This window comes from Pseudopodoces humilis, chromosome 18 (genome assembly GCF_049639895.1).
Source record: "Pseudopodoces humilis isolate 2021_Gansu_Grassland_sample_001 chromosome 18, ASM4963989v1, whole genome shotgun sequence".
Taxonomy (NCBI): domain Eukaryota; kingdom Metazoa; phylum Chordata; class Aves; order Passeriformes; family Paridae; genus Pseudopodoces; species Pseudopodoces humilis.
The window spans coordinates 3,515,690-3,534,418 of record NC_142217.1 but is presented as its reverse complement, the minus strand read 5'-3'; the positions used below and the strand labels follow the sequence as shown (position 1 = coordinate 3,534,418).

At 54.1% G+C, this 18,729-nt stretch overlaps 1 protein-coding gene across 2 annotated transcripts in view; it reads left to right on the top strand.

Moving 5' to 3' along the window:
• The first annotated feature begins 103 nt into the window (after positions 1-103).
• Positions 104-18,729, top strand: part of WDR90 (WD repeat domain 90) — a 31,403-nt gene continuing 12,777 nt past the window's right edge. Inside the window, exons 1-26 of one of the 2 annotated variants that reach the window (XM_088063881.1) lie at positions 104-142; positions 1,186-1,277; positions 1,368-1,544; positions 1,814-1,931; positions 2,520-2,690; positions 3,863-3,986; positions 4,327-4,394; positions 4,489-4,598; positions 5,649-5,879; positions 6,540-6,608; positions 7,539-7,649; positions 8,161-8,306; positions 8,530-8,587; positions 9,787-9,905; positions 10,295-10,456; positions 11,086-11,213; positions 12,701-12,817; positions 13,311-13,546; positions 13,939-14,078; positions 14,588-14,718; positions 16,285-16,415; positions 16,792-16,953; positions 17,218-17,346; positions 17,849-17,982; positions 18,065-18,102; positions 18,519-18,638. In XM_088063881.1, the coding sequence (XP_087920007.1) occupies positions 133-142; positions 1,186-1,277; positions 1,368-1,544; positions 1,814-1,931; positions 2,520-2,690; positions 3,863-3,986; positions 4,327-4,394; positions 4,489-4,598; positions 5,649-5,879; positions 6,540-6,608; positions 7,539-7,649; positions 8,161-8,306; positions 8,530-8,587; positions 9,787-9,905; positions 10,295-10,456; positions 11,086-11,213; positions 12,701-12,817; positions 13,311-13,546; positions 13,939-14,078; positions 14,588-14,718; positions 16,285-16,415; positions 16,792-16,953; positions 17,218-17,346; positions 17,849-17,982; positions 18,065-18,102; positions 18,519-18,638 (3,232 nt within the window). In that variant the 5' untranslated portion in view covers positions 104-132. Of the gene's footprint in view, positions 143-1,086; positions 1,278-1,367; positions 1,545-1,813; positions 1,932-2,519; positions 2,691-3,862; positions 3,987-4,326; positions 4,395-4,488; positions 4,599-5,648; positions 5,880-6,539; positions 6,609-7,538; positions 7,650-8,160; positions 8,307-8,529; positions 8,588-9,786; positions 9,906-10,294; positions 10,457-11,085; positions 11,214-12,700; positions 12,818-13,310; positions 13,547-13,938; positions 14,079-14,587; positions 14,719-16,284; positions 16,416-16,791; positions 16,954-17,217; positions 17,347-17,848; positions 17,983-18,064; positions 18,103-18,518; positions 18,639-18,729 lie in introns of those variants that run through there. The other variant, XM_088063879.1, reaches the window with a different exon arrangement.

Here is an 18,729-nt window from a genome sequence, read left to right as displayed (position 1 = left end):
CGCGGGGAGGGGCGGGGGGCGCGGGCAGAACTCGGGGGAGGGGGTGGGGGCGGGGCCCGATCACGTGGTAGGCAATAGCGCGTCTCTGATGGGCGGCGGCCGCGGGGGACGGTTGAGCCGGCGGCGCGCGCCATGGCGGCAGGTGGGGGGGGCGCGGGGGGACCGGGGGGACAGCGGGGATGGGAGGGGGGACAGCGGGTAATGGATGGGGGACACGGGGGCGTCACTGAGCACGGGGGAGGCACGGGGCAGGCACGGTGTTCCCGGGCATGGCGGGGACGTGGTGCGTCGGTGGGGTTGGGGTAACCGAGGCATCGCCGGCTATGAGAGCTCTGGGGTGCCGGGAGTGTCACCGGGGATGGGGGAGCACAGGGGTCATGAGGGGGCTCCGGGCTTGGGCGACCCCTGGAGCACCGGGGCCTGGTGGGTTTGGAGCGTGGCGGTGCCAGGGTTGGTTGGAGTTGGGGCTCAGAGCACGGGAATAACGGGATCGTCACTGGGGCCGAGGGGCTTGGGACACTGTCACCAGGCGTGGGGCATTGGGAGTATGGCGGTACCGGGGACACTGTCACCAGGCGTGGGGCATTGGGAGTATGGCGGTACCGGGGACACTGTCACCAGGCGTGGGGCATTGGGAGTATGGCGGTACCGGGGGTGTCACTGGATCTGGGGGGCTGCACGCACTGAGGGCGTCACTGGGCATGGGGGCTCTGGACATGGAGTTAACGGGGTGCCACCAGGGCTGGGGAGGCTCAGAACATGGAGATACTGGGCTGTCACCAGGGTGGGAGGACACGGAGCATGGGGTCACCAGGTCTGTCACCGTGTGCGGGGCACAGAGACAGCAGGGTCAGGGGTGTGGAGGTGGTGGGGATGTCATTGGGACTGGAGGAGCTCAGGGATTGGAGGTTCCAGGGGCATTCCTGGGGCTGGAGGGGCCTGAAGGAAGGGAGTAATGGGATTCTTAGCAGGACAGTGGGGTTTGGGGGTGTCACCACAGCTGGGGGGAATTGGGGTAAAGAGATAATGGGGGCGTCACCAGGCTCACATCACGAGGTTGACACTTTGGCTGGGGAGACTCGGGACATGCAGGGTGCTAATGGGGCAGGGGACCTCAGGGCATACAGGGGCAATGGGGGGTGTCCAGGCTGGGGTTCCATCCCCCGATGATCCTGGTGCTGGCAGCCTGGCAGCGTCCCTACCTGAACATCTTCAAGCACTTCCGTGTGGAGGAGTGGAAGCGCTCTGCCAAGGAGGGGGACGTGGCTGCCCTCACGGTAATGGGGGCACCAGCACCGAGGGGTGGGGGGCACTGGCCAAGGGTGGGCATTGCTGACCTATCTCTCATCTTTCCCTGCTTTCCAAAGGACACGAGGCTGAAGGGAACAATCTACCGAATCCGAGGCTCCAACCCAGCCGGCAGCTACCTGCAGCTGCCACGAGCAGGGACACAATCCCTGGGGCTCACAGGGCGCTACTTCTACCTGCTCTTCAGGCCCCTGCCCCGCAAACACTTCCTCGTGCACCTGGATGTCACCACCGAGGTCAGTGACACAGGGTGGCCTCTTAAACTGCCATCGTGGCTCACTGAAGGACTGGGGGTGGCACTGGTGGGCCTGGGGGCTGCAGGACGTGGCTGCTCTTTGCTGCTGGTGGGTCACCCCAGGCTGGAGATGGTTTCCATCCTGGTGGTATCTCCGCTGGGGCCGGCGGATGTGGAGGGGACAGGAGACAGGGCCACATGCCTTCTCCTCTGCAGCATTTCCCTGCTAAAGCCACCAGGGTGACTAAAGCTCCGTGTGTCTCTTCTCAGGAAAAGCAGGTGGTTCGTATCTCCTTCTCCAACCTCTTCAAGGAGTTCAAATCCACGGCCACCTGGCTCCAGTTCCCCTTCGTGTGTGGAGCAGCCAACGAGGGCACAGCCCGGCGGGGTGAGGAGCTGGGGCTGGGCTGGCACACCACCACCAAAGTAAATTGTTAGAAAGTAAATTGAGTTCTCGAGTTGGCTCAATGTGTTTGAGGAGAAGCTGTGGCTGCCTCATCCCTGGGAGTGTCCAAGGACAGCTTTGCTGGGGTGTGGAGCAACCTGGGATAGTGGAAGATGTCGCTGCCCGTGGCAGGGGGATGGAATGAGATGGGTTTTAAGGTCGTCCCCCCTACCCAAAGCATTCCAGGATTTTATGATAACAGTGGTGGGCCTGAGCAGGAGTCCCTCTGCAGCCAGGGCAGAGCTGTAGCTCCTGCTTGGGCTGTCCTCTATCCCTGTTCTCCCAAACAGGGGGTGCAGTGTCAGGCCAGGCATGAGCCCATGGGGGTGGTGGGATGCCTGTCTGTCCTTCCCCACCCCTGACACTACCAGACATGTTTTCCCTTCTCCCACTTGGCACAGACCTGGTGGGAATCCTGCCTGGTAAACGTTTTGTACTGAACCCTGTGAAATTTGTGTCTCCTGTCCAGCAATGACATGTTTGTAGGCTCTTTCCCACCATCCCTTTTCCCACCTGTCCTCTTCTCCTCAGGTGCTGCTGGAGCAGCCCCGGCTGACGTGCGCTGGACGTGCCTGGTGCTGGACCTGCCCTCCATCCTGTCCCTGTACCTGAGCCGCAGGTACAGCCACCTCAGGGGGGTCAAACTCTGCTCCAACCTGCTCGTGAAGAACCTCTGCACCAGCGACCTGCTGTTCGAGCCAGGTGAGGAGCTCTTGGCCTCTGCTTTCTCCTGAGATTCCAGCCCAGCCTGGGGGCAGCCCATGGGGGTTCAAAGCTGAGCTTGCAGCCCTGGCAGAGCACTGGTCTGCTGATGCTTTATGATGGGAACAGAAGGGACAAAATACTTGGTGCAGTGTTCAGTTTCTACACAGGCAGGGACACCTTCCCCTAGCCCAGGTTGCTCCAAGCCCTGTCCAGCCTGGCCCTGGACACTTCCAGGGATCCAGGGGCAGCCACAGCTTCTCTGGGCACCCTGTGCCAGGGCCTGCCCACCCTCCCAGGGAACAATTCCTTCCCAATATCCCATCCAGCCCTGCCCTCTGGCAGTGGAAGCCATTTCCTGTGTCCTGTTCCTCCATCTCTTGTCCAAAATCCCTCTGCAGCTCTCCTGGAGCCCCTTTAGGCACTGGAAGGAAATCTGGAATGGAATACAGTCTCCCAAACTCTGGAGGCAAGCACCCTCTCATTTTCCAGCTGTAAAAGTGAATGAAAAGAGCAAAGTTAAATATCTTTCTAAGGTTAGAACTTGTTTCAGGGGTAAGAATGAAAGGTGTCATCAAGCCTCACTTCTGCAAGACTTGTGCTTTTATCTGCTGGAAGAGCCTGTGCTTTTTTTGTGTCAAATATCTTCCAACCTGCTTTTTTTATCCACCTGCTCAGCATGGCAGAGGTACTTTGGTGAAATCCTTTGTTTTCTGTCTTTCCTTTTTCGTACTGGAATTCTGTCTGAACTGCCTGGCTTGCTGGGAAGCATCAGTGAGGAAGAAGTTATAGGTGCTGCTTTGAAACTCCTGAAACTTATTGTACCTTTCCTGAAACCTTTCCTGTTTCACTTTCCATGGAGGAAATAAGACAAGAAAATGGGCAATGAGCTTTAAGAGGAATCATGTGAAACTGCTGAATCAGTGAACAGAAATGACACAAATCTATAGCCTGGGGGGTTAAAACTGAAGTCCAAGGGTTTGTGCTCTGGGCTCTTCTTTGGAGGTTGAGAGTTACAGGAATGCACCTGTGCAAGATGGGTTTGCTGCAAACCTCAGGCTCGTGATCTTTGTTTCTCAGGTGGGAAGTGGTCTGTGCCTGTATCCCATGGTGCTTTCAGGCAGCTCCCTGTGCCTGGAGAGCTGACTGTGTGCGTGTCCCTGTCCTGCCAGGTGTGACACTGGCTGAGGCCCGGCTCAGTGACCTGTCGTGCCGCGGCGTCGCTCCCATGCCCCGGGAATTTGCCTTCCCTGTGCCCAAGGGGCAGAAGTGGCACGACCTCTATGACTACATCAGGTATGGCTGCTCTGATCCCACTGCAGCTCCCAGGCCTCCCCACACCCCTAGGAAAGGCAGGATAAGCAGTGCCACTTAAGGAATGACAGATCCAGGTGAACCTGGGGCTTGGGTGGGCATTTTGGTCCCCCCACCTCCAGCATTTAGGTGCTGTTACAAAGACACCCTTGGTGTCATCTGCCTTTGGTACCCCTGTATTTGGAGGACCATGAGGCAAAAGGGGAGGGATTTTTTAGGAGACAGTGAAGAGGCCTCAGTGCCAGGCTGAGGTACCAAGTGATATTTCCAGGTGCCAATGCAATATCCCTGTGACACGCTGCCTTCCTCTGGTTCTGCTCAGGTTCCCATCTGAAGGAGCTAAGCTGCTGCACAACTCCATTCAGAAGAGCTTCCCACATCCTGTGGCAGGTGGGAATTCTGGGGACAGCAGCCCAGGCTGTGCCACCCCAGTTGGGTGCTCTGGGTTTCCCAAAGATCTCAACCTGCTCCTTGTGTTGCCCAGGTGACCAAGTCCTGGAGGAGCCCAGCCACCCACTGACCCAGCTGGTGACACTCCCCCGAGCAGTCTGTGACCGCCTGTCCCTTGTCGAGCACATAACCAGGCCCAAAGCTGTAAGTGCACTGTGAAGGAGGCTGCAGCTCCTTCCTTCCTGCTTCCCATGGAGCTTTTCCCTGCATCTGTGTCTTAATTTAAGATGTAGAAGCAGCTTGTTGTCGTTGGCAGCTGTTCCAGGCACGGTCTGGTGACCACAGCCCTGCAGTGACTGGCTGGGGGTTCAGTGTGGTGTAGCACAGAGACAGGAGATGTACCAAGCACCTTGAAATCTCCAGATATCCGTCTTACCTGTCTCTGTGGGGGCAGCAGATCGGTGTGTCTTCAAATTATGGATAAGGAAATGAGGTCTGGAGTCTAAGGAATGTGATCAGTGCCCTCAGGGAGCAGAGCAGTGCCTGGAGCTGGGATTGCTGGGGCTGCAGGCAGCTGCCCTCCTCTGGGGGTGATGTGGGAGCTTACCAGCCTGGTGGTGGGTGTTGGGAGAGGGACTGGGGGAAGCCATCCTCCTGCTGTGGAGGGGGAGAAACGGAGGAGCACAACCTCTCTTGTTGGAGGGTGTCCAAAGGATGGCCATGAGGATGGTGAAGGGTCTAGAGGGGAAGAGTAAGGGGTGCAGCAGTTTGGTTTGATCAGATGGAGAAAAAGAGACTGAGGTCAGGGGCTGCAGCTCCTCCCAAGGGGCAGGTCTTACCTCTGTGACAGGGACGGGACCCAGGGCACAGCTGGAGCTGTATCAGAGGAGGTTTTGATGGAAATTAGATAAAGGTTCTTCCCCCAGAGGGTGGTTGGGCACTGAGCAGTCTCCCCAGGGCAGTGGTCCCAAACCTGCCAGAGCTCCAGCAGCATTTGGACAAGGCTCTGGTTTGCTGTCTGGAGGAGATGAACTGTGCACTGACAATACTGGGAGTGTAAGGAGAGCAGCTGGTTAACAACCTGTCCAAGCCAGGTTGCCACAGGGCTGCTCTCCCTCCTCATCTTTTCCTTTTCCTGTGTTGGTGTGAAGAGCCCTCAGGACAGACATGGGTGTCTCCCTGTCTCTGCCCCTGGGCAGGTGGAGGGCACTGGGAGGAGAACTGAGCTCTCTCTGAGGTTTTCCTCCTTCTCAGGTGCCACATCAGTGTCCTGGAATCACAAAAAGCATCCCTGAGGTTCACCTGGCAGTCCCAGGGCCTCTGAGAGCTGTGCCTGCTGGAGACCCCGTGCTGGAGGAGAGGCAGAGGCTGCACGCTGTGGGGGACACGGGACAGCCACTGCCGCTCAGTGATGATGGTGGCATCCATGTCTATGCTCACCAGAGAGGAGGACACACAACCCCAGCTGCCCCTGGCACAGAGGAGGTACCTGAAGTTCTGGAGGGGTCACGAGGTGGCTCTGGGGTGTTCATTTCTAATGAAGGGAGAGAGGGAATGCAAGGTTCACGCTGGAGTTTGTTAAACTTGAGAGTCCAAAAGATGCCTTTTTCTGATGAGCAGCTCTTCCCACCAGCACCCTATTGCCTCGACAGAGGCACCCTGAGTTCAAATATGCTGCCCTTGAGCCATAGGTCTGCCCAGGTGTGCACAGGAAGGGCTCTGGCCCTTATGCCATCCCACAGGTGAGCCCTGGCCTGCAGGACAGCCCTGGAAGTGTCCAAGGCCAAGTTGGACAGGGCTTGGAGCAGTGTGGGATAATGGAAAGTGTCCCTGTCTGTGGCCAGGGGTTTGGAATTGGATAGACTTTAAGGTCCCTTCCAACTCAGACCAGTCTGGGATTCTCCCAGTGGCCCTGGGCATCACTGAGGCTGGATGGGAGAGCTGCTTAACTCAGAAACCCCAGCTCCTGCTGCCAGCTTGGACTCTGCCAGGTTAAATGCTTTAAAGTTGTCCCCTCTGACAGGAGAAACCCAAAGCTGCCTCTGTACTTCAGAGAGAGCTGAGCCATGACACTGGGGTGCTCCATGGAGGGAAGATCCCAGCCTGGCTCTAAACATGATGGTGCTGTCTGGTTTTCTTTTCCAGGGGCTTGTACCAGATCCCATCCTGAAGCTGAGAACAATTATTGGCTTTGGAGGCTGCAACAGCAAATGGGTGAGTGGCTTGGATGATCTGGGGAGTTGGTTTGTCACTTTGTGGCCAGGATATGGATGTTTTGGAGCTGTGAAATGCAGCTGAGTGTGGCACTGCTTGATGTGTAAAATGATCCCAAAGTGGGTGGGCCTGAGCATCTGTGACAACTGCTGTGCTGTTAGGATGGTGAATTAAAAATTATGGGGCCCATTAGACAGAATCATAGGATGGAAAAGCCCTCAAAGGACATCCATTCCAGCTGGTTTTCCCAGGATTCCCAGGCCCTCCACTGACCCATGTCCCCAGGTGCCACATCCACGTGTCTTTTAAATCCCTCCAGGAATGGTGACCCCAGCACTGCCCTGGGCAGCTGTGCCAGTGCCTGACCACCCTTTCAGTGAAGTTTTCCCAATATCCAACCTAAACCTTCTCTGGCAAAACTTGAGGCTGTTTCCTCCTTTTGTCCCTGGGAGCAGAGCCTGACCCTCATCTGGCTGCCCCCTTCTGTCAGGGAGTTGTGGAGATGCAGAAGGTCCAGGCTGAGCCCCCGCAGCTGCTTCTCATCAGACCCTTCACTGAATTTCACATCTTTTTGACACATTAAAACTGGTGCTGCTTTGTTGGAGGCTGAAAAGGAAGGGCTGTGTTTTGGATTGTTTCTGTGGCACACTGGGTCTGTGTTGGGGTAAAAGAAGGGTTGGTTTGGTTCAGTCAGTTCAAGGCTCTGCCAGCAATGTCATTTTCCTTGGATCTGCTGTTCAATAATAGGCAACAGACCTTAAAGCCCATCCCATTCCATCCCCTACCATGGCCAGGGCCGCCTCCCACTAGCTCAGGTTGTTCCACACCCCATCCAACCTGACCTTGGACACTTCCAGGGCTGGGAAATCACTCAGAGCCTGGGCTGTGGGGCAGTTCTGGAGCTGTGTCCCCCCTGTGTTGGTGCTGCAGGCTCTGTGGACACGGGACAGCACGGCTGTGGTGTACCCCTGCCACGCCGTCATCGTCGCCCTGCAGCTCAAGACTGGCGAGCAGAGGTTCTTCCTTGGCCACACAGACAAGGTGAGTCCTGATGCCAGCCCTGTCCTTGCAGCCTGGTGCCAGCTCTCCTGGCTCCTGGCTCACAGTGCTTCTGATGCCTTGAGAGGCTGCCTAGGACAGAGGCTGGACAGTGTTAAAGGAATAAAGTGGGCATTTATTAAAAACACCTTCAAAGGATCACCTTGGGCAGTACAAGAGCCTGGCCAAGGCTACACCCAAGGTGGACATTTGGCCATAACTTTTCACACTTTTATAAATTTTGGTTCATTTCCATATTGGGTTGATTGCCCAACTCCAGCTCCAGGTTCTGCAGTCCCATCCTTCCAGACTGCTCTCCTCAATTTGCTGTTTACACTTTTTGGGCCTGAAGCTGCAACTGTGTCTTTGGTTCTTGGGCTGGGAAAGGATTGTTGTGTCTGACTACACTGAGGAGAATTTGCTAACACGTGCTATGAAGTTCAGAGTTGCATACTAATGCAGTGCAGAGTCTGGAAGATCTGAAAGCTACAACTGAAGGCATCACTTCCCACAGGTGTCGGTGCTGGCGTTCAGCGGGAGCAGCACCTTGCTGGCCTCGGCACAGGCCGGGCCCCGCAGCGTGGGGCGTCTCTGGGACTTCCCCACAGGAACCTGCCTCTGCCTCTTCAAAACCTACCTGCAGTCCCTCGTGTCCCTCAGGTGGGTGTCAGTGCCTGTGTGTGTTCAGCATCTCAGCACAGCAGCTTCTCCGTGCTCTTCCTGCGTGATGAGCCAGGGGTGAATTAGAGCTGCCTGAGCTTGTCCCCCAGGTCTTGCTGTCTCCCCATCCCCACAACTTGTCCCCTTTTATTGTCCACTTTTATGCCCTGTGAGGATGAACCCAGGGTACAAGGAGCTGTTTTTCACTAGGTCTCTCTTGCAGCTTTTCCCACAGTGGAGCTGTTCTGTGTGGTGTCGGGAGGGATGTGCACAGCAAAACGGTGAGAGCTGACACGGGCTGGGAGGTTTCCCTGAGAGAGCTGTTCTCCCACATTCTGTAGTTATTTTCCAGGCAAACCTCTGCTCTCTGCTTTCCTAGACATGTTCTTGGGGGACATCCCTTTCTCCTTAGCTGCCTTGGGACTCTGCCTGATGCTTGTGGCTGTTCCTCAGCTGCAAGCAAACAATTCCCTTTGGAAGCAGCTGGAGAGACCTGCTGGGGTTGTGCCTTGGGGCTGTTCTATCCCTGGAGTGGTCCCAGCTAGGACCCAGGCAGGGTGATGGGATTATATCTTTATTTTAATAGCATTTAGGACAAGATGTGAGGTGAAATCTTCCAGCTCCAGGCATTGCTGTGGGAAGGGGTGGCGGGCACTGGAGCTGCCGCCCACCTTTGTAGCTGGGGATGACGCAGATCCACGTGTAGCAGTCAAAAATAAACTTGTTCCATGGGACTGGAGGTTTTGTTTTGTCAGTGGAACTGTTTTTCATCCACTGTTTTCATCCTTTAGTGACGACCATCAGCAATTAGCTGTGCCATCACTAAGTGAAGGAAAAAACCACACAGTGTTTGGTGTTTTTCCCAGCATGTGGCAGCATTCAGTGATCTGTGTGGGAGCTGGGATCAGTGGGGTGAAAGCAGGGTGGGAGAATGGGGGTGCTGGGGGAGTGCCTTTCCCAGGGTGGTGCCTCAACCCATCCCAGCCTCTGAGGTGATGCTGGGTTTGGTTTTTAACACTGTGCTGGAATGCAGAGCATCCTCCTGCATTTCTGCAGGCACCTGCCCCTTTGCTTTAGGCAGAGGGTTTGACTCTTGCCCCAGTGATGGGCACTGAGGGCACACAGACCTGTATTGAGCAGTGGACATGTGTTGCCTCTGGCTCCCTCAGCCCTGGGACAGCTCCTATATCCCAGCAGGCAGAGTTCCCACTGCTCTGTGGATTTTCTTTCCAAGTCTGAGCCCTGTTGCCAGGCAGCTCTGGAATTTGGAACCTCTAATTATGGATTTCAGACAAGGATAGTGCCATGAAGCTTTGCAAAGCTGTTGGACTGTCCTAAACCCTCTGTGCAATGGGTTTTATTTCCCTGCTCCAGCTCTGTTATCAGTACCTTGTGCCCAGCTCTGGAGCAGCTGCTGGATGAAAAGCTCTTCTGCTGCCAAGGTTCTGAGCAGCTCTCCCATCGAATTTTCTTGCTTCAGATGGTGGTGGTGTGGAACACTGCTCAGGTGACCCGTGGTGGAAGTGTGACTGTGCTGACCAAAACACACACAGATGTGGACATCCAGGCCATGAAGATTGCTTTTTTTGATGATACCAGGTAGTGTGCTAGGAAAAGAAATTGAAACTATTGATTCTTAGATATTGGGAAGAAATTTTTCCCTGTGAGAATGGGGGGGCCCTAGCACAGGGTTCTGTGTCTGGAAGTGTCCAAGGCCAGGTTGGACAGGACTTGGAATAACCTGGGATAGTGAACAGTGTTGCTGCCCATGGCAGGGGGTGGAACAAGATGAGCTTTAAATGCCCTTCACCCAAAACCATTTTTAATCAATAACTCTGGCACAGCTTGGGGGGGAATTGTGCTGCTGCAGCCATCTGGTTGCCATTCCTGTTCTCACTTCTTACTGTCAGTGACCCTTGGGACACTGCCCTTCCTTCAGGGGCGTGGGGAGCCCCATCCTGGTGCTCAGGCTGTGTCTCCTGGGACAGGATGGTGTCGTGTGGCCGGGACAACATCAGGCTGTGGCGAGTGCGGAGCGGAGCCCTGCGCTCGTGTCCCGTCAGGCTGGGCGAGTACCATTCCCTGGACTTCACCGACCTGGCCTTCGAGGAGGGGCCGGGGCTCGAGCAGGACCCAGAGGACCGTGCACTGTAAGGGCCTGTCACTGTCACCTGTCCTGGGCAGCCCAGCAGGAGGGAGCTCTGCAGCTCTCCCTGCTTAGCATTTGCCTTCCCCCTTGACCGTGGTGCTTTGCTGGGGCTCTCCCTCAAGATCCAGCTGCCTTTTGGAGCTGGGAGGGGCTCCCCCCAGTCAATATGTGTCACCTCCCAAAAGGGATTTGCCTGCTCACAGAACAGCCTCTTTCCTCTTGCCATGCTGCTGTTCTGCCATATTTAGTGACTCTCTCCCCACCTGAAGCTCTCTGTTGGATTCCTGGGTCAGTGGGAGGAGCCTGGTATAGATCCTCTTGCACACAGACACACACTTTGTTGTTTTATTTTAATCATCAAAGCCAGACCTTTGTTGCCACCTCATGTTGTCCCACAAAGGCAGAGCTGTCAGCTCAGCCAGCCTGTGGCAGAGGGAGGCTCCTTTCTGGAGTTTATGGCAAGCTTTTGCATCTTCTGCTAATTTCCGTTCCAAAGGGTCAGGAAACCAAATAGGAAGCTCTGACTTGGACACTTTATTGACCTCTAATTTTACACAAACCAGTTTAACCAAGGTAAACCAAGGTGGATTTTACTAAAGCAAGTCTCTCCTGGTTTGCTTTTTTTTACAGCTTTGTGTGCAGCAGGAGTGGCCACGTGCTGGAGGTGGACTACAAGAATGTCTGTGTGCGGAGTGCACGGCGCCTGCTGCCTGCACAGCCCCAGGAGGATGGGCAGGAACAGGCAGGGAACAGCTCAGGTGGGAGCAGGAACAGGCAGGGAACAGCTCAGGTGGGAGCAGGAACAGGCAGGGAACAGCTCAGGTGGGAGCAGGAGCAGCTCAGGTGGGATCAGGAGCAGGAACAGGCAGGGAGCAGCTCAGGTGGGAGCAGGAGCAGGAACAGGCAGGGAACAGCTCAGGTGGGAGCAGGAGCAGGAACAGGCAGGGAGCAGCTCAGGTGGGAGCAGGAACAGGCAGGGAACAGCTCAGGTGGGAGCAGGAACAGGCAGGGAACAGCTCAGGTGGGATCAGGAGCAGCTCAGGTGGGATCAGGAACAGGAACAGGCAGGGAAAGGGGGAAAGGGACCACCTCCACCACCATCGGGGTCAGAAATTTGCTCAAACCAACCAGCTCTTTACCTACTGCTGAAGGATTATTTTGGGGTTGATTAGATCATTGCTATTTGCCTCTTAAGGATTGCAAATAATCTTCCTTAGTACAGCAAAGTATCGTTTTAAGAAAGATTTTAGCATTTTAAATGCTGATTGCACTTTCAGAGAAACACTACTTTTAGAAACATGAAACAAGGTCTTCATTTGCTGATGGGAGGTTTAATGGAGAGATGGAAAAAGAACTAAGATTAACAAAAAATATGAATTTGGGGATTTTTTCATTATTCAGCTGGTGCAGAGCGTTTGGGGAATCTTTGTTGCTCTCCATGAAGTAGAACAACTTTCAGCTCTTCCATTAACTTGAACAGCAGGAAGAATTCACTTTCAAGTGTGATTGCTCTGATATCTTAAAACTTAGTGCATAGTTTGCTTTGGCAAATTGAACAAATTAATCTATAATTTGGCTTCTGAGAGGTGTGTAACTACAGTTCTCACTTAATGGCAAGAAAGGGCCCAAGAGGAGATGAAACAGAGTCCTTGGTGCCTTCTGGTCTCAGTGCTGGCTCTCACTTATGGCCTTTATACCTGAATTTAGGTTGGATATTGGGGAAAATTTCTTGACTGAAAGTGTGATAAGGCATTGAAACTGGCTTCCCAGTTTCTCCCTGGAAATGTTCAAAAAGCCTGTGGATGGGCACTTGGGGACATGGGCTGGTGGTGGGATGATGGTTGGACTCAAGGAGATTTTCCAACCTTAATGATTCTATGAATCAAAAACTCACAGTTTTTGGATCTGTATCTCCCTTCTACAGAGAGGCTTTGGTACATGGCAGTGAAAGGTTTTGTACCTCAGGCAGTTAATCTGGGATATCCTTTGCTATGGGATCCTGTTTGAGGCAAAAATATGGCAGGGGTAGGAATTTTTAGTGCTTGGCAAGAGTTTCACAATGGTAAAGAGGAGTTGGGGGCCCTGAGGAGGGCTGGCTGGGCCTGTTGTGTCAGTCACTTTGGGGGTCCTGCATCCTCCTCAGGCTCCAGCTGCTGTGGGTGGATTACCAGGCTAAGCTCTTCCCCTCTCAGGTTGAGTTTTCTTGTTTCACCTGTATAAAGAGGTGCTGGTTTTGGGTTTCCAGGCCCTGGGATTGCTATAAACAGTATCAGCATGTCCCTGACCTTCTGTGCCACGGGATCAGAGGATGGCTACATGAGGCTGTGGCCGCTGGACTTCTCAGCTGCTGTCTTAGAGGCAGGTGAGTAGAGGTGAGAGTGGTGCTTCAGAGCTCCACATCTCCTGCTGCAGCTCCCACAGCGATCCCCACGATTGAAGGCTGTGTTACATGTGCTGCTCCCAGGGCTCACTGGCTTGGAAGTCTTCAGGGGCAATTATTTGTGTTTATTCTTGTAACTCCCAGGAGAAGGGCAGGATCTCCTGGGATAGAATTTCCCATCTTGATTTCTGTGCCCTTCTAGCCACGGCTCATCTGTCCATGAAAAAATAGGGGAGAAGTTGGGCAGTTCTTGATTGGTTTTTGAACAATCACCATTACAGCAGAGCCCAGGGACATGAGGAAGGGCAGAGACTAATCTCTCTAATCTGTCACTAAACTCACCCCTGCAAGCATTCAGTCTTGAGGTCGTGGGCTGCTCATTCCTTTGGGTGTTGCTTCCCTAAACGTGGGTCTGTAGCTGTGTTCCAGCTGCTCCTTCCCCAGATGATTTGTTGACTCTTGTGTCTTTCCCCAGAGCATGAGGCTTCAGTGAGTTCTGTCTGCATCAGCCCAGACAGACACAAAGTCCTGTCCACAACAGCTACTGGGAATGTGGGCTACCTGGATATCCAGGCCCGGGGCTACAACACGCTGATGCGCTCTCACGAGGACTCTGTGCTGGGCTTCTCAGTGGAGGGGAGGTGGAGGCAGATAGCAACAGTGTCCCAGGATAACACCATCCGAGTGTGGGACCTCGCCTCCAGGCAGCAGGTGGGTGAGACAAGAAGCAGATGGTGTCTCATGTTTATTTAGAGTCTCCCTGCTCTCTGTTTGGTCCAATTATCAAAGCCCCATGGTTCAGGAGCCCTCCCTGGAGCATGAGGGGGTTACTGTGGGCAAGAGACCCTTTGGAAGTACAGAGTTCTGAGGTATTGTTAGACAAAACTATTCCTTCTCCTCCATCTTTTGAAGATTCCTTTTTAGCACAAACCATAACACCCAAGGGCTTTATCTCAATGCCCAAAGACTTCACTGGGCTTTGGATCCATCCAGGCAGGAGCAGGGACCTGCTCATGGTGGAGATGTGAGGCTGACCAGTTGTTGTGTCCAGCTGCAGCTCCAGTCCTCTCCAGCTTCATGCCCGTGGTGTCTCTTCCCTGCAGCTGTATGACTTTTCAGCTGCAGAGGAAACTCCCTGTACCGTGGCCTTCCACCCCTACTGGGAGATCCTGGCCTGTGGCTTCGACAGCGGCGTGGTGCGGACCTTCAGCCTGACTGCCTCTGACCTCCTGCTGGAGCACAAGTGAGTGAAGTGGGAGCTACACGGGGTCTGACTGGGTGTCCTGGTGATGAGACAGAGCCACAGTGACAATCATGGAGCTCCACAAGCCTCAGGTCCCAGCTGGGTGGGTTTGGGGCAGATCCTGCTGTGCCAAGGCTCCGGGTGGTGAAAACCCAAGCTGTGAAAGCCATGAGGGCTTTCTTTGTGAATTCCCAGTGGACAGCAGTGGGAAAGAGCTTGTCCTGGACAGCAGCTGGGCAGGGAGCCCTTGTGAGCCTCAGTGTGGGATTTGGAGGATGCTGCAAAGGGAGAGGGAACAGGTTTCATCCAGGCTGGAGCGCTGTGCTTGCTGCTCAGTTTTCCAACAAGTTGGAGTCTTGGTTGTCCTGGGCTGCTACAGGGGTGAGCACAGTGGGGTCCTGCTCTGTTCCTGTTAATTTATTCTCATGTTACACTCAGCATCACCACTGTTTCCTCTGTCTGTGATTCCTTTTCTCTTCCCTTTTCCCACATTTTCTGCCCTCTTTCAGGCAGCACCGCACTGTGATCACCGGCCTGACCTTCTCTCCAGATGGCAATTTGATGTTCAGCTCCTGCTTGCAGGGAACTCTGGCTCTGTACAGCTTTGCAGCACGGAAAATTCAGGTTCTGAGAGTCCTGGGTAAGACTCTGGGGTTGGGATGGCCTTTGTTCTTTTTTTGTATTAGCACAGACACCCTGACACCAGAGCCAACCCAATCTCAGCTTGCTTGGAGTGGTATTTCCCAGTACCAGCCCTTCACAAGGGAGACACTGAGGGGCTGGAGCGTGTCCAGGGCAGGGAACAGAGCTGGGAAGGGGCTGGAGCAGCAGCAGCAGCTGAGGGAGCTGGGAAAGGGGCTCAGCTTGGAGAAAAGGAGACTCAGGGGGCCCTTCTGGCTCTGCAGACAGGAGAGGGCAGCCAGGGGTTGGGCTGTGGTTCCAGGGAACAGGGACAGGGACAAGGGAAAATGGCCTCAAGTGCCAGGAGAGGTTTAGATTTGATCATGGCAAAATTTCTTCATGGGAAGGATGGTCAAACACTGGCACAGCTGCCCAGGGCAGTGGTGGGGTCACCATCCCTGGAAGGATTGAAAAGACATTAGGATGTGGCACCTGGGGACATGTTTTAGTGGACTTGATGATCTTGGAGGCCTTTCCCGACCTTAATGATTCTGTGATTTCTGTTTGTACCTTCTGTGTGAGCAAACACCAGTGACTGCCAGCACTTACCTACCTGTCCTGGTTCAAACCCTCTCATGCTGCTGATGTGATGATTTCCTGAATGTGCTGGGGTCACAGATTCATTCATGCCCAAGTCCTGACTCTTTCCATTCTGTGCATGTGCAATTTAATTTGTTTGAAGTGGATTGTTGCGCTAATCCTGCCTGCAGCAGAGCTGCTCTGTGCTGGTGAATGGAGCTGGTGGAGAGCTGGAGGCAGGGCAGGGGCAAGGCAGTTTGGAAAAATTACTGTCACATTTAATGTATTCTTTGGAAATGAGTTGTGACAGCACAAGCTTGGGCAGGGAAAGGGAACTCTGATTTTTATACAGTGCAGTACTGCACAAAGAGGAGGAATCTGCCCCAGGATCTGTGCAGGAGAAAGAACAGGGGTTGGAGGAATCAGGGAATTCATCCAAAATCATCCAGGTTTGTTGTCAGTGCTGCAGCTGGACCTTCACATGGTGACTTTGCTCTCAAACTGTGTTTGCTGGCTAGTCATGTTCCAGGGACAGAACAGTGGAATTATGGTCATGGAATAAATAGACAGAATTGCTGTAATTACTGTGATTTTCAGATCTCTGGGTCTCTCTGCCCTCTGGAATGGCATCAGTGTGGTGGTGTTCAGCACTGACCTCATTCTGCTCTGGGTTCAGACACCCAGGCTGCAGCCAAGATCTCACAGAGCTCCTCATCACAGCCTCTTGTAACGCTAAAAAAATAAGCCCTAAAATCAATTTTATTCCTTTGACTTTGTTCTGCTCTCCTTGAAAATGCTGCATGTTCACTCAGGCAACAAGCTGTGCATCTCAACCTTGTTTTTGAGCTGGTTCACTGCACATTCTGGGTATCTTAAGTAAAATTTGTAGCATCTCCTACAGTACAGGTTGCTTTTTTCTCAGGCTGCAGGAGAAGCTGCAGCTGCTGCTCAGCAGCACCATCAGAATGGGCTTTGCTGCTCCTCAGTGTCTTGCTGTGTCCCCCAGGCAGTGTGGTGGCCCGGGACGCTGGCGGTGGCGTGGACACTCTGGTGGTCAGTGGGGACAGTCGCCTGCTGGCCTTCGTGGGGCCCTCCAAGTACGTGGTGACAGTGATGGAGGCCTGCTCACTCAATGAGGTACCCAGCAGACTCCCCTCGCTCCTGGGGACAGGAGGGTCCCCTGGAAACTCTATAGGCAGCATCCAGGGAGGTGGATCAGGGCGTGGGGCACCAGCTGACAGTCAGCTCCCTGTTTTCCCTTCTGTGAGACAGAAATAACAAAGTCAAGGTTTCTTCTCCTCCGGCCTCATTCCCGTCTAGAAATGTAATTTGGAGAGGTGCTGTGGAGACTGTCAGCTCTCACCTCACTCTTGACCTGCTCTCCTGGGCATTGCCTGGACCTGCAGCCCCTGATCAAGTGGGAAGGGAAGGGCCCAGGGGACTCTATAGCCTTGTGTTAGGGAGAAATCCTGTGGCTCCTGCAGTGTTTGTTCAGTGGCTCTTTGTTCCACAGCTGCTGAGGGTGGACATCAGCATCCTTGACCTGCACAGCACCATCTTGGACTCTGCAGTGAAGGTCTGCTTTGGTCCTGTGCCTCAGGGCGAGCTCCTGGTGTCCACTTCTTCCAATAAAATCCTTGTGCTTGATGCAAAAACCGGACGACTGGTGCGAGAGGTAGGACACTGAAGTTCATCCATGAGGTCTCCTGTGAGGGCTGAGAATTTCATGTCTCTGTGGGAGGTTAAATGAGAGAAAACCTCCTCCTGGAGCTCACAGGCTTCAAAGAAAAACAAGTGGGAAGCGCAGCTGTCCCAGTGCGCTCGTGCTCGGGATGAGCCTGAGCTTGTCCTTGTTTTCCACACTGTCACACTCTTGCTGAAGTGTAAATAAGGATATGAAAGCTCAGCTAAGGCTGCTGGTGCCATTTCTTGTCCTCAGGTGTCTCCTGTGCACAAGCTGACCTGTTCCTCCTTTGCACTGAGCAAGGATGGCCAGTACCTGCTCACTGCTGGTGACAAGGTCATCAAAGTGTGGGACTATCGGATGCGCTTCAACATCAACTTCCAGGTACTGCCCACGCAGGGAGGGAAGGGGGTGGTGTTGCACTGCTCAATCCCCAGGGAAGAGAACAGTAAATGGGCTCTGTATGACTTGGCCCAGTGTCCTCAGTCCCAGCTTGCCCAGCAGAGAAATGCAGCCCCGATCCCACATTGTAACAATGGGCAGCAGTGGGCACAGGCTGGGGCTGCCAGAGCACCCCAGTGAGACCCTCTGCAAAGGACAGCAGTAGGTGATAGCTGTGTGTTAGGGACAGGGCCGTGTGGGGAGGAAAAGGATTCATCCAAGGCTTCAGAGGCAGGATAAGACTTTGAACTCTTCAGCTTTTGCTTCCTTCTCCAAATGACTGTGTTGGAGGTTGGCCCCAGGTTGATCAGCCCATAGGTGTGATAGATCCTCTTCTGGACCTTCTGCTGATGCCTGCAGAGCAGGCTGTGCAGGACAGGGAATGGAGTAACCCCATCCTGACAGGCCAGGTGGTGATGGGGATTCAAGGCGTGCTCTCTCCCAGGTGTTCATTGGCCACTCGGAGCCCGTGCGCCAGGTCGCCTTCACCCCAGACCAAGAGCATGTCATCAGCGTTGGGGATGCCATCTTCCTCTGGGATTTCCTAGCTCCACCTCCAGTCAAGTCATCCCCAGCCAGGTAATGGTGCTGGGCAGTGCCTTCCCTATGTCCCCTTTCCCTGCCCCATCCCTGTGTGACTTCAGTCTCCTCACCTTCCCAGGGCTCGTTCCCCCGTGTCCACTCTGCCGCTGAGGTCAGGTGAGTCTGCCTCTTCCCATGAGTTGTGCTGGCAGCTTTTCCAGGGGGTAGGGATTTGGGGGGATTGTTCCTTCCCTGAGGGAACTGTGTAGTGGGGGCCAAACCAGCTAATTAGCCTTGAAGGACAATCTCAGATTAATTGGCACCTCTCAGTCTGCCTAGGTGGGGATGTTCTGAGCAGAGCCACTCTGGGCTTTCTTGTAGATTTTCAACTTTTGCTTTCTGTCTTTCTCTGCCTCCATCTCCTCTGTCTTCTTTGTCCCTCATTGTCCCTCTCTCTCTGTCCCTCTCTTTCTTAAAACACAGAGAATTGGCTTCTATGGAAGCTGGAAAACTGAGCTTGGAGGTGTCACCATCCAGAAGGATGAGAGGAGCGTGGGGTGCAGGAAGTGACACCAAGCCTTTTCCTTTCCCAGACAGCAGCTCTGAGCAGCCCAAGGATGTCTCTGAGACCCCTCGGCCGACAGTGCCTCTTCCATTGCTGTCCTCCCCACCATGTTTGGATATCAGCCCTGTCCATCCAGCAGGATTTCAAAGTAAGAGGAACTGCTTGCAGGAAAGGGGAAAATTAACCTTGTTTTAGGAAAAACTTGCCTAGTTCAGCAGCATCCTTGGAGCCATCCCTAC